The 13269-nt window shown below is 37.3% G+C and overlaps 5 protein-coding genes across 6 annotated transcripts; 2 read left to right on the forward strand and 3 right to left on the reverse strand.

Moving 5' to 3' along the window:
• On the reverse strand, positions 347–2356 carry LOC104759267 (crooked neck-like protein 1). Its single transcript, XM_010482211.1, has one exon. The coding sequence runs from the start codon at positions 2354–2356 to the stop codon at positions 347–349; it is 2010 nt and encodes a 669-aa protein (XP_010480513.1).
• LOC104756080 (developmentally-regulated G-protein 1) lies at positions 3531–6961 on the forward strand. The gene is made up of 12 exons (XM_010478600.2): positions 3531–3621; positions 4024–4125; positions 4343–4410; positions 4726–4802; positions 4915–5095; positions 5254–5310; positions 5405–5479; positions 5639–5758; positions 5929–6099; positions 6230–6343; positions 6432–6602; positions 6720–6961. Exons 2-12 carry the CDS (start codon positions 4056–4058, stop codon positions 6813–6815), a joined length of 1200 nt encoding a protein of 399 aa, XP_010476902.1. The 5' UTR covers positions 3531–3621; positions 4024–4055; the 3' UTR covers positions 6816–6961.
• On the reverse strand, positions 6954–7870 carry LOC104756079. Its single transcript, XM_010478599.1, has one exon. It carries the CDS (start codon positions 7819–7821, stop codon positions 7306–7308), a length of 516 nt encoding a protein of 171 aa, XP_010476901.1. The 5' UTR covers positions 7822–7870; the 3' UTR covers positions 6954–7305.
• Positions 7886–9752, reverse strand: LOC104756081 (protein IQ-DOMAIN 14-like). 2 transcript variants are annotated; one of them, XM_010478601.2, is made up of 5 exons: positions 9505–9752; positions 9158–9418; positions 8690–8884; positions 8488–8601; positions 7886–8408 (listed from the first exon to the last, which is right to left on the reverse strand). In XM_010478601.2, the coding sequence occupies exons 1-5, from the start codon at positions 9565–9567 to the stop codon at positions 7911–7913; spliced, it is 1131 nt and encodes a 376-aa protein (XP_010476903.1). In that variant the 5' UTR covers positions 9568–9752; the 3' UTR covers positions 7886–7910. The 2 variants fall into 2 exon arrangements, with proteins under 2 accessions (XP_010476903.1, XP_010476904.1); XM_010478602.2 differs by having other exon boundaries at positions 9158–9415; positions 9505–9751.
• On the forward strand, positions 10036–10726 carry LOC109130218. The gene is made up of 2 exons (XM_019239560.1): positions 10036–10193; positions 10423–10726. The coding sequence occupies exons 1-2, from the start codon at positions 10163–10165 to the stop codon at positions 10623–10625; spliced, it is 234 nt and encodes a 77-aa protein (XP_019095105.1). The 5' UTR covers positions 10036–10162; the 3' UTR covers positions 10626–10726.

Consider the following 13269-nt stretch of genomic DNA (forward strand, 5'->3'; position numbering starts at 1 on the left):
TATATATATATATATATATTCCACAATCGTCCGGTGGTTGACAGTTAACATAAAGACAGCTTTACCTTCTCCAAGAAGTAACCACTGCAAAAGACAGTATCAAACGGTGTTGCCATAGATTTTCTATGCACTATTTCTCCCAAAATATGACCAATTTTTGTCCCCTAAGCAACAACAAAAACACTATAGGGAGCTTTGACGACAAAAAAAGAAAAAACAACAACAACAAAAGAATACTTATAAAATCAAAGTGCGCATATATATTTCGAATTTTGCATAATGTACCTCATCCATTTATATAATAAACTCAAGAAAGAAACAAAAAACCCTTAATTAATCATGAATCTTATGAAGCAACAGCAGCAAGCCTCTGTTTCTTCCATTTATACGCAGCCTCAAGAAGCTTGAGATTCTTAGTCTGCGATTCTTCTGGGAAGACACAATCAAAGTATTCTTCGTACTCTGTAGAACCGTCTTCAGTAGTGATGGCCTTTCTCTTCTTGAGCTTCCTAGGGAGCTTTGGTTTAACGAGATCAACATCTCCTAGCTTACCAAAGCTCGTCTCCATGTTCACCCAATCTTCCAATAGTGACGCACGTTCTTCTTTCAGATCCGGTGTGCAGTCCTTGTAATACGTGTTGGCTCTGTCGAAAACTGCTCTGGCACGTCTAATGCAGTCTGTAACATCATCTTCTTGTTGTTGCGCTTCAAACTTTGCAAAACTAATCCAGACCTTGTAATGCTTTGTACGGTCCAAGAGTCGCTCATATAAAGCTCGTGTCCTCTCTACTTCCCCTTGTGATATCTCAAAATCAATGTATGCCTTCCACAGCAGCTCAGGCATGTCAAGAGCAGGCTGAGATATTGCAAGTTCAAATATGGCTCTAGCTCGCTCTGTTTCAGCTAGAGAGCTTTCTAACTCAGCAAACTTGCTCCAAGCATAGCAGTTCTCAGGAGACCATTCAAGATACCGTTGATAGAGTTTTCTACACCTATCTACGTTTCCCAGCTCGTCTTCCATCTCAATGTATTTCTTGAATATCTTGTCTTTTGGAGCTATTCCAATCGCATTACCTAGTATCCGCCGAGCACCAGTGAGATTCAATTGCCTTATCTCAAACTGTGCAGCGAGCAACCATATTTTAGCAAAAGAAACCTTGGCGTGAGGGATAAGCTTGAGACATTCTCTGTATACAAGTCGTGTACGCTCCACATCTTCAGTTTCAAGCTCTTCAAAGAGTGCATAATTAATCCAAAGATAGATATATCTCTGCCAGTACCGTTTCTCCTCTGCCGGTGGAACATTAGCAATGGCCCTCTCGTAGATTTCTCTGATCCTATCTTTGTTCCCTACACTCTCTTCTAGCCTAAGGTAATCGAACCATGAATCGTAGTTCAGAGGGTTCTTCCTTACTTCATCTTCATATTCAAACCTTGTCTTGCCAACGATGGCGTCCTCAATCCCTTCCTTATCACCATACTGTTTCTCAAACGCAACAAACTTCTTGTACAAACCCTCTGCTCTGCCTTTAGGAATTTGATCCAGAGCAAACTTGTAGATACACCTAGCTCGTTCCACTTCCTTGCAGCCTTCTTCGAATTCAGCAAAAGCCACAAAGATTTCTTCATCGTCTGCAAACTCCTCGATGGCGCGTTCGTACACATTCCTTGCACGCGCAGTTTCACCTCCTTTCATCTCGAACTTAGCGTATCGGATGTAAGTGGAAACTTTCGGATGGCAAAGAACGAGTCTATCGTAGAGCGATCGTGCACGGTCGATTTCGTTATACCTAAGTTCGAATTTAATATACGAGAACCAACCTTGTTGATCGGGTGACCAGTCCATCCACCGCTCGTATATCTGTCTAGCCCCGGCGATGTTCCCAAGCATCTCTTCCATGTGAATATACTTGTACCAAAGCTGGTCCACGCGGGGGAGGATCTTAACGGCACGGTCCCAAACGTTTCTCGCGTGATTGACCGCCTTGTTCTTCATCTCGAACTCGGCGTACTTGAGCCAGAGCGTATGTTCCCGGTAATAGATATCCGAGGCTCGTTCCCACACGCTCCGAGCACGTGCGTAATCCTTCTGTGAATCTTCCCAGCGCGCATACTTGATCCATGCATGGATGCTACCTCCTCTGCCGCGGACCCGGTCCTCGAACTCCTTCCGACGGCGGAGTCTGTAGTCGGAAAGCTCCACGGAGTCAGTAATGCTCTGCTTAGGCGGCCGGATCTCAGCCCCTTGGCTCTGTCGTGCCTCCCGGATGATTTGCTCGGCTGTGATTTGCACCGTTGCGGGAGTTTTGTTCTTCACTCGCGTAGGCCTTGAAAGCTCTTTGAAAGAGGTCGTCATGATCAGTTCTCTTTAAACCTAATTAAGGATCTGTGATCTGTTGACAAGTAATTATGCTTTCGTTACCTATGTCTCTCTATTTATAGGATTAAACCTATATACATGTTTTCCAATTAGAAAAAGGAAAAGAGGGAGATTTTCCTTAAATTCTCCAATCAAGAATACGTGTTTTTTATTTTTTACTTTTTTATTATCCGATAAGTCAAAGTTAGATTTTAGATAAAAGTAAATATTTCAAAACATCAATTTATACATTCTTTATCTTACAAAACATAGATCATTGGATATCATACAATATAAATTTGTTAAAATCTTAGTTTAAACTTTATTAATGTTTTTGTGTATAAAAATGAGCTAATTTTTTCTTTATTTTAATTCAATCGTTATATAAAAAATTAATATATAAAATAGTATTTCAAAGTTCAGTTTTCAACTAATTTAGTCTTTTTGTGTGTGCTATAATTTACATATAGTGATAAAACTAAGAATTCATTAACATAACTACAAAATTATTTTCCATTAGATAAAGAAAATTCACTTATGCTTGTTATTTTTCTCAGCTCTTGCATTCAGAAATATACTAATATATATATATATATATATATATATAGTTAACCAACATAATTTTGTGATAACCCAACTCCCAAACCAATATTTGGGATACACACATTTCCTCCTGACATATAAGTAAAAACATTTATGAAGAATTTATCATTAAATGACACTACCGACGACATATTTCTTGCTATTAGATGACTTTCATATTATGATAAAGAAACATCCATAACCTGAAAATACATAAATCCCTAAGTACAACAAAAGCAAAAATCTATTAAGAGAAAATCAAACAACAACAAAACAGAACACGTATTAAAAAAAAATAGTATACATTGAATTTTGTTACATGAAGAAAATAGTATACATTGAATTTTGATTAAAGCTAGATTTATACAGACGCCTATGTGTACTTCATGTAACAAAATTCAATTAGTAGTGGTTCTTTTTGTTCATGCTACAAAAAAATTCTGAAATCTAAAGGATCGAAAATCACTCCATTGCAAACAAGATAAATTTAGTCGCGTTTCACGAAAACAAGATAATAAGCATCGAATTAGAAAATAGGCCTTTTGGGCTGTAAAATACAATAAAATCGGCCCATGTAATTTTTTTGTGCGCCCTATTGCTCTTCTTTACAGGCGTGCGTGCTCTCTCTCTTATCTCCCCTTCTCTCTTCTCCGGAGATCGCCTTCATCACTTCTTCTACTGTGAGTCGCACATCAAATCTTCCCAACTTTGTTCATGCATATGCTTTGATTTAGCTACTTACATATTGTGAAATCGCATATCTTTACATGTTATTGTGCCAATCGAGCTCGTTTTATAGAAATTCATGTTGGGAATCGAGAATGTCTCGACATACGTTTTGTTCGATTACACAATTGACGTGAAGAGCTCAGCTTTTGCCATTTATCGAAGAATTCGTTTTTTGGATATTTTCACTGGCTTGATTTGGTTTGATAGCTATGCTAATTTATATACTTTTGATTTATTCTTCGGGTTTAATTTTAGCTCTTGACTTTTAATCTGTGAACTCTGTGATTGTCGTTACGTGTGTGATTCTGCTGAGTCTATAAACTCAAATCTTTTGTCTTTTTCTTCTTTTTTAGTGATAGATAGTAGCAGAAACAAGTAAAGCACAATGGGGATCATCGAAAGGATTAAGGAAATCGAGGCCGAGATGGCTCGGACGCAGAAGAATAAAGCTACAGGTTCTCCTTTTTACTTATAGAACACGTAGTTATAGGCATCCTTAGCAGATGGATATTACAGTAAACAGATTTGCGATCCTCTAAAGTACACACATTATAAATACTTCAGATAGCAGCTTTGACAAGTTTCATTTGCTGCTTATGTCCTCCTTTTCTGATCTGACATTTGCTGAAAAAAACAAAGTAACTAACTGATAATGTTCTGCTTGATGGACAGAGTATCATCTTGGTCAGCTCAAGGCAAAGATTGCAAAGCTCAGGACACAACTCTTAGAGCCTCCGAAAGTAATGCTAGTTCTTAATCAATTACTTACTAAACAATTAGTCTATGCGCTTACTGAGTTATGTCTATATAGCTGAGGGATTCTTGAAGCTTATATATTTCCTTTATTACTCGGGTCATCGCTATACGTTTCCTTGCTATTGCTTTATGTATACAACTGAAATAGACGGTGTGTAACTGCTTTATTCGTAATCTACTGAGGAATTTTCTGCTATGTGACCAAATGTACACATCTGCTTCTTGTACCTGAAGTAGAGTCTTAAATCTTTTTCATTACTGCTTTTAGTTTGTAATTGTCTTCCGAATTCCATTAACAGGGTGCTAGTGGAGGTGGGGAAGGTTTTGAAGTTACCAAGTATGGTCATGGACGTGTTGCACTAATAGGATTTCCGAGGTTGAATGTCTTAGATACTTATACTCTCAGACATCCATTTACATATATTTCCCATTTTAGAAATCGCTGGCTTGGGTTTGGGAAAAGTGATGGAAGTGGTTGTACTTTGCAGTGTCGGAAAGTCCACGCTTTTGACTATGTTAACTGGAACTCATTCTGAAGCAGCCTCATATGAATTTACAACACTTACATGCATCCCTGGCGTAATTCACTACAATGACACAAAGATTCAGCTTCTCGATCTTCCTGGGATTATCGAAGGTGCTTCGGAAGGAAAGGGGCGAGGAAGGCAGGTTGAAATCTAATTTATTTCTTTTCTTATTTGGTTAATCTGAATATTCTTTTTAGGGTGCTCAAGTTAGATATTTACGACTAATTCCGAAGTTTCTTACCAATCAGAAAAATATAATCAACATGATACGAACTGTGATTATGATTGCTTATATCTCAGGTTATTGCTGTTGCAAAGTCTTCCGACCTTGTATTGATGGTTCTTGATGCCTCAAAGGTGACTTATGGTTTACCTGTCCATGTGAATTGATATTTGGTGGTCATGCTGCACTCTTTTATTAATCTTTTTTATGCTTTTCAAAAATTGTTAGAGTGAAGGCCACAGGCAAATTCTGACTAAGGAACTTGAGGCTGTGGGCTTGCGGCTAAACAAAACTCCTCCACAGGTAAAGCTTGTCTTATTAGCTGTACCAAGTTATAGATGTAGCATTTAATAGTCTGAAGCCTGAACTCCTTCTCTTTTACATGGTGTGCTCCATCTAGAAACTTGGTTATTTTTCCCGTGGAATGTGATTATGTAATTTTGTCTTTTCTCTGTTTACCAGATATACTTCAAAAAGAAAAAGACTGGTGGAATATCGTTCAACACTACAGCACCCTTGACTCACATTGATGAGAAGCTCTGTTATCAAATCCTGCACGAATACAAGATTCACAATGCTGAGGTACGAGGTTCCAACTTTATACGTCTATAAGTTCAGCCTCAGACGAGGTTTTCCTGGCTTCTCGTGTCTTCTCTGAGTTTTATGAGTAGAATTATTAGAATTGGCAGATATTTGTGAGTATTTTTAAAGGTTTCTTATCGTAATCTCTGCTGTGGTGAGGAGTATTGCAGGTGCTATTTCGTGAGAACGCCACAGTTGATGACTTTATCGATGTCATTGAAGGCAACCGCAAATATATTAAGTGTGTATATGTCTACAACAAAATAGATGTGGTTGGAATTGATGATGTGGATAGACTATCGCGGCAGCCACATTCCATTGTTATTAGCTGCAATCTAAAGGCAAGTTTTGTAACATTTTGAAAGAGTAGTCTTAGATCTGCAAGAATGGAAAATACTATAACTCCAATTTGTTGCGGGTCTAGTGTCCACTATTATTCTGAGTATGAAATTTTCCTGCTCCTTGAAACAGCTAAACTTAGACAGACTACTTGCAAGGATGTGGGATGAAATGGGCCTTGTGAGAGTTTACTCGAAGCCGCAAGGCCAGCAACCAGATTTTGATGAGCCTTTTGTCCTCTCATCTGTAAGTGTATTGTTCTCTTATTAGAAGATAACCCTAAAAACTCCTTCATATCGATGTTATTCATCTTTGATTACTTGTAATTCATCAGGATCGAGGTGGCTGCACAGTGGAAGACTTCTGTAACCACGTCCACAGGACTCTCGTGAAGGATATGAAGTATGCACTCGTTTGGGGCACGAGCACGAGGCACAATCCTCAGAATTGTGGTCTTTCTCAACATCTTGAAGACGAAGATGTTGTTCAGATCGTCAAGAAAAAGGTACATAAACGGAAAATCAATCCATTCAAGTAGACTAGTAGCGCAAATCTAGGAATTTTGATCTCTGTTCCATGATGAGACTAGCTTAACGTATACTGCATATCTTGGAATCTTTAGGAGAGAGACGAAGGAGGAAGAGGGCGGTTCAAGTCACACTCAAACGCCCCTGCTAGAATTGCAGACCGAGAGAAGAAAGCTCCTCTCAAGCAATAAGCTGATTAGTGTTCTCCATACACCCATCTCCACCATCATAGTCGTGGATGATTTCATCTGATTATGATTTACTATGTTGTATCTGAATCTTTTTACCTTCTCTCACAATATAAATTTTCAAACAAGTTCCCGTTATACTTTTCTCATATATTTTGTAATTTTGTTTTTGATTTTTGTTTGGAAGTCCACCTTTGATTCTTAAAATATTCAAGTAAACAATGAAAGGCATCCATAGTGAAGATTTTACAGACAAGGAAGAACAAAATCGACTCAGATTCGAAGTTATTGAGAAGTGGCTTAAGTAGCCAATTACAAGCTCAAATAACTCCAATCAATATTCTTATATATGTAAACAGTACACAGAAGATGTTTCTGTATCTATAGTTCGTGTATAAGTTTCTCAGGAACCGTTCCCGAAGCCGAAGCAAGACAAATATAAACCAACAGGCTGTTGAAAATCACTTGATAAATATCAGCATTGCTCGCTCTTTTAGCTTCGCTGGCTCTTGGCCCAGACATGTCTTCCTGTTAGTATCCCTGGTGGGTATAGATCAGTACACTGGTTTGAACCAGCACTGCGTCTTGCATTTCCATTGCAAGATAATCCTGATTGTCTCTGCTTGGCTTGAGTACATTGTGTCAGGCTCATGTAGCTTGGCTTTCGATAGTATCCACCACCATCAAGAACACTGCTAGAGAATGCAACTGGTGATTGAGATGTTGACGACGTTGATGTCTCATCGTATAAAGAATCATAGCTCATGCCTGACGAAACCGGAGGAAGAAGAAGTGGAGGTCTAGCAAGAACTCTAGTTGAAGTTAGATTGTTCTTCCTGACTTTTACAGCCTCATATTCAGATACTACACTGCTCTCACTACTTTTCCTTGAAAATGTCCCTACATCTTCATGCCAGTTCCAACCAGGACTGCTCTTGCGCGAACCATGATGTGTAAGCACTCTTCCGCTTGGACTTGGACACGCCCTCGACTGCCGAAACAAACTCATCAGACATTATTACAATCAGTGAAACACTCTGAATTTATGTTCTGAAAATACATTGGNTCACTTGATAAATATCAGCATTGCTCGCTCTTTTAGCTTCGCTGGCTCTTGGCCCAGACATGTCTTCCTGTTAGTATCCCTGGTGGGTATAGATCAGTACACTGGTTTGAACCAGCACTGCGTCTTGCATCTCCATTGCAAGATAATCCTGATTGTCTCTGCTTGGCTTGAGTACATTGTGTCAGGCTCATGTAGCTTGGCTTTCGATAGTATCCACCACCATCAAGAACACTGCTAGAGAATGCAACTGGTGATTGAGATGTTGACGACGTTGATGTCTCATCGTATAAAGAATCATAGCTCATGCCTGACGAAACCGGAGGAAGAAGAAGTGGAGGTCTAGCAAGAACTCTAGTTGAAGTTAGATTGTTCTTCCTGACTTTTACAGCCTCATATTCAGATACTACACTGCTCTCACTACTTTTCCTTGAAAATGTCCCTACATCTTCATGCCAGTTCCAACCAGGACTGCTCTTGCGCGAACCATGATGTGTAAGCACTCTTCCGCTTGGACTTGGACACGCCCTCGACTGCCGAAACAAACTCATCAGACATTATTACAATCAGTGAAACACTCTGAATTTATGTTCTGAAAATACATTGGCCAACCTGATGTGTGAGAGCATAAACCATAGCTCTCTCCCTCTTGATAGCTCCTTCTTGCCTCATCTGTAACTTCGTTTTCACTTCCTTTACACTTTTGGGGCTACTACACCAACCCTTCTATAAAAACATCAACAAGATTCACATACTCAAAAATAATGGTCAATAAGCATACTCAAAAGTCCTGCAAGTTTTTGATTTATATTACCTCGGTCTGCTTTACAGGATCTTTTAGCTCAACTGAATCTGAAGGCGCTCTACGATGAGCTCTTACACGAGACTGGACACGAACAAGAGCTTGCATACACCTTAGTGTAACAGCTGCTTGTTTCCTAACTTGTCTGCCACGAAATATTGCCTGAATTCTCACTACAGCCTTCAGAGCTCTAAACGCCTGTCTTGCCTGAAAAAGAAAACAAACGCAGAGAAGGTTTAGATGCTAGTATCACAGACAACACAATGGACAAGCATACCAAGATTAAGTTTCTTATGCAAAGATCATTGAAGTTTAAAACTTTGTAGAAGCAAAAAGATACTGCTGCTACTTGTAAAACAATTGAATTGTATTCGAATCAAGTTTGAATTGTACAAGTTAAAGTGCACACCTTTTGATTCAAAATGTTAAATCACAATAAGACAATGGCTAAACTACAGAGTAGTCAAGAAGGTAACAAACCAGGAAAGCACGAAAAGCAGCTTGAATTCTTGTTGAAGCCCATTCTCGCTTAACAAGCAAGAAATCCTTAGGAGGAGCTCGAATGAGAGCTGCCATGGCAGTAGTAAAAGCCTCGTCGGCTGAGAAAGAAGGTGGCTCGGAGCCTAACGAAGAAGCACCATAGCTTGCTCGGCTCTTGAAAGAAGAAGATGTGAAGCTCTCCGATGAAAGCCTCCAGAGCTTCCATTTCTTCTTGCTGCTCTTCTCACTTAACTTATCCTGCTTCACAAATCAACACAGATTATAAAAAAATTTTGGAATATATAGTAAGAAGAAACAACAAAGATGGAGGCTTTTTGGTAGAGTACCTGATCATCTACGTGTTTTCTATTAGATATTAGTGATCTAATCCAATTTCCTGATCCACCCATCTTCTTAAAATTTAGACCTTGGTTTGTGAATTCTACACAAAAATCAGAACTTAAGAAACTATTGATTCACAAATTCGAAGCTTTAGGGATGCAATGTGGGAAAAAAGGAAAGATTGTTTTCTTGGAATTGGGTGTGTGATTGGGATTGATGTTGACAAAAAGTTTGCAGTGTTAAAAAGGAGAAGAAGAGAGAGAACGTTCTGTTCAAATTAAAATAAAATAAAAAGAGAGAGAAAACGTTTGAATTTTGAAAAATTTGGGGTACGAAAGAAATTTCTTAAAATAACGGCAAAACTTTAATAATTTGTTCCTAACATTTCCTCTTAAAGTCCCTTTACTTTTATTTCTTCTCAAATTTAACCCCGTTAGTTTCTGTATACAAAAACCCATTTGTGTCTGGGCGGTTCGGGTTTTCATAATAACCGACTGTGACGTGTCGGTTCGATCTAGACGTTCATCTACAATACTGATCGGACGGTTCATATTAGAACACATTGTTTCGTCTCTTACCCCAACACATTCATCTTCATCTACATTTCAGAGAGAACCCGATAACAGAACCAGGATCAAAGACAGAATCAGGAAGAGATCATCCATGGCGGATCCAAAACAGAGCTCTCTTTCTGGTAACACTGACTCTTTTATGAATATATATGTCAAATCAATTTCACAAATTTATGTTTCGTCGTTTTATGAATTTGACTTATTTTCCCATATTTAGGGTTTTTTCTATATGTAATTGAATCAATGAGCTTTTGGGTTGTTAAGGTTTCTATAAAAGATGGTTAATTTGGGAGTTTTATTAATCTCATTGATGATCGTTTCTGTTTCTGGGAATTGGTTTTTTTTTCCCAGAGGAGAAGACAAATGTGATTGGAAGCAGGAAAGAAGAGAAAGAATCGATGTTTCATGGGAAGGAGACTCATGGAACAAGTGAAGACATTGATGAGAAGACAAGAGTGGATGATGTTAAAGGACCTGGTGTTCTCGGCCGGATGAAGGAAGAGGTTGAAGCCATTGTTGATGCAGTTACTCCTACGAAAAGTTCAGACAAGTGATGAGATTAGTTATCTCCCTCTTTCTTTGTTTCCTATACATCTGTGTAAGAAAATGTAACCACCCCTTTGCTTAATAATAAAAGACACGAGCTTTTTGATTCTTGACTAAACCCCATATATCATCTTTGAGAATTATGACTTTGCACCAGATGAGATCTACCCCAAGTTTGAGTTTAACCATCTTCAAGTCTGATCAGGTTCTGTAATGGTTGGTTACATACCAGGATGAATCAGAATTCCACTGCGCAGCTAATTGAGGAATAAACAAGCTAAGGTTTGAGATTCATAGTGAAAATTGTATGAAAAGGTTAATAGAGAGCCAAACAGGTGAATGTTAATGTCTTATGAAGCTTTTGTAATTACATTCTCTATTCTCCATTTGGATAATGATGGTTCGACTTTTATAATGGATACTGTAATCAGTCCATCCTTAATTTTAACAACTTTTTTTTTCCATGAAAGATCAGTTTCTCCAAGGGTCCAGGGAGTTAGTATTTCATTTTGTTGTCCTGATTCTTGAATGACTTGACTATTTTCCCCAATAAATGTTAAGAAGAACCAAAAAATTAAGTCCAGTCATGATCTCAAGGTACTAATTAAGTTACTCAGGCAGCTTGAGAGCTCGTCAGTAATAAATTCGTGGGCCGAAATGTAAACCCAAGACCATTCTGCATATTTTCAAAACTAGCTAGGACTGTTTTGTAAAACGGTATCCGTGTTTCTTTGAAGTTTGAACCAATTAGATTGATTGATTCTCCGTATGTTGTCATCATCTTGACATCATTACTCTTTTTTATTCTAACAGAATCAGTGCTTGTTTAAACCATAGTATGGATTTTATAGTTCTTCATATGTTGTCATCATCATCTTGACATCATTATATTGGAGTTAATGAAGTTAAGATATTAAGATCCTTTGAAACCAAATGAAAAAAATATATATATATACGAGAGAAACCCTATTAAGATAACCGTGTGTGTTTTATGATTTCAGTTCAACTGGCGTGGTAATAATTCAAACTTGAAAAGATCCACTGCGAAAGAAAGAAGAAACACACACAAAAGTAAGCACACCGTATAATATATTAAGACAACAATACGTCCAATCGTTTTAATCTTTGGTATTGGAAAGGAAAAGAGAAGAGAGTGACACACTGACTTTAAGATTGGCTAAAATACCAAAAACCAAGCACATCATTTTTTGTTTTGTGTCTCTTAGTTTTGTCTCAATGCTCTTGTCACGTCAATGTGGTGTATTTTGTGCTTTGTGCATGTGTTTTTTTTTGAGATTTTTCACAAATCTACCACATTACAAAACAATTCTTATGGGTTCTACCACATTACATAACTCCTTTCCTAGAATACCACATACATCATATGAATTGACTAAACTATCCCTCTTTAGTTATCTCATTTACTTTTACAAAATTAAAGAAAATATATATATATATATATATATATATTATATATGTGTGTCTTGTACCATTCTCTCTCATGCTCCATGTCGAGAAACCCTATCTAATTATGTTCTCCGGCGCCGTTGAAGATTTGAGATCTCCATGTTAAACTTTTTTGCAATATATTTTCTGTTTTAACTCTTTTGTAGCTGTCTCAATCTTTTCAAAACTTTCAAACCTCTCAACCTCTTTTTAGGCCGACAAACTTTCAAACATTTCCAAGTTCTGTCCACATCTCATATGTTGAAGCTTTTACCCCTAGATCTACCTCAAGTCTTCAGATCTGATCAATTCAAATCTCGGCGGAAGCTCCCTTGAAGTCTCTTTGCAGCATGTCTACGCTGTCCCCTTCCTCTCTGGTGATGAGTGCCTCAACTCTGATCATCCGCTCATTGTTGCATAGCCACCACACCATGCCATGGGATTGTTGTAAAAGGAGATTAAGTTTTCTGAAAATGGGCCATATTTTTGTCCATCATATTAATTGTTTCACATTATTTTTATTTTGTCTACGACATTTGTTGACCATATTATTTTATTTTGTCTACAATATTTGTTGTCCACTGTAATATTTTTTGTCTACTATCCATACACTACAAGAAAAACTCTTCAAAGCCACAAATCAGCCACAAACCTTCTATAGCTATCATATATTAGACACAAAGCAGACACAAAAAAATATTGTGGCCAATTTGTAGCTAAATTGTGGCAATTTGTGGCAATTTAGCCACAAAAATTATTTTATGGCTAGTTGTAATTAATTAGCCTCAAATTAGTTAGAAACAAGTATGTGGCTAATATGCAACAATCTTTGCCATAATTTTTTTGTGGTTAATTATCAACACATTGTGTTTCAAAGATATTTGTAACTATTTCTTGGTTAATTTGTGACTTTTTATGTTTTTTTCTTCTCATATTCTGTAAACCTTAAATTAAATTTAAAATCCAAACATTAAACCTCAAATTCAAATCCAAAACTCAAAATAATAAACAACAAACCTAATATCAGTGTAATAGTGATATTTCAATATGATATATATTATTTTTATGTATAAACCACAATCTAAACAAAGTATATAATTATTATATATATTAAAAGTCCAAATTTTTTTCCTAAAACATAAATTGTAAACCTTATACTATAAATCATAAACCATAATTAAGACCAAAATATAACCAATATAAAAA

The sequence above is a fragment of the Camelina sativa genome, chromosome 17 (assembly GCF_000633955.1).
Source record: "Camelina sativa cultivar DH55 chromosome 17, Cs, whole genome shotgun sequence".
Taxonomy (NCBI): domain Eukaryota; kingdom Viridiplantae; phylum Streptophyta; class Magnoliopsida; order Brassicales; family Brassicaceae; genus Camelina; species Camelina sativa.

Bases quoted from the DNA above. Each gene is read 5' to 3' on its own strand.
- LOC104759267 (XM_010482211.1), bottom strand. From the start codon at position 2,356: ATGACGACCTCTTTCAAAGAGCTTTCAAGGCCTACGCGAGTGAAGAAC.
- LOC104756080 (XM_010478600.2), top strand. From the start codon at position 4,056: ATGGGGATCATCGAAAGGATTAAGGAAATCGAGGCCGAGATGGCTCGG. The intron at 4,411-4,725 runs GTAATGCTAGTT...TTCCATTAACAG, and splicing joins AACTCTTAGAGCCTCCGAAA to GGTGCTAGTGGAGGTGGGGA. The intron at 5,759-5,928 runs GTACGAGGTTCC...GGAGTATTGCAG, and splicing joins ACAAGATTCACAATGCTGAG to GTGCTATTTCGTGAGAACGC.
- LOC104756079 (XM_010478599.1), bottom strand. From the start codon at position 7,821: ATGAGTTTGTTTCGGCAGTCGAGGGCGTGTCCAAGTCCAAGCGGAAGA.
- LOC104756081 (XM_010478601.2), bottom strand. From the start codon at position 9,567: ATGGGTGGATCAGGAAATTGGATTAGATCACTAATATCTAATAGAAAA. The intron at 8,885-9,157 runs GTTTGTTACCTT...TTTCTTTTTCAG, and splicing joins CTGCTTTTCGTGCTTTCCTG to GCAAGACAGGCGTTTAGAGC. The intron at 8,602-8,689 runs GTAATATAAATC...ATGTTTTTATAG, and splicing joins ATCCTGTAAAGCAGACCGAG to AAGGGTTGGTGTAGTAGCCC.
- LOC109130218 (XM_019239560.1), top strand. From the start codon at position 10,163: ATGGCGGATCCAAAACAGAGCTCTCTTTCTG. The intron at 10,194-10,422 runs GTAACACTGACT...TTTTTTTCCCAG, and splicing joins AAAACAGAGCTCTCTTTCTG to AGGAGAAGACAAATGTGATT.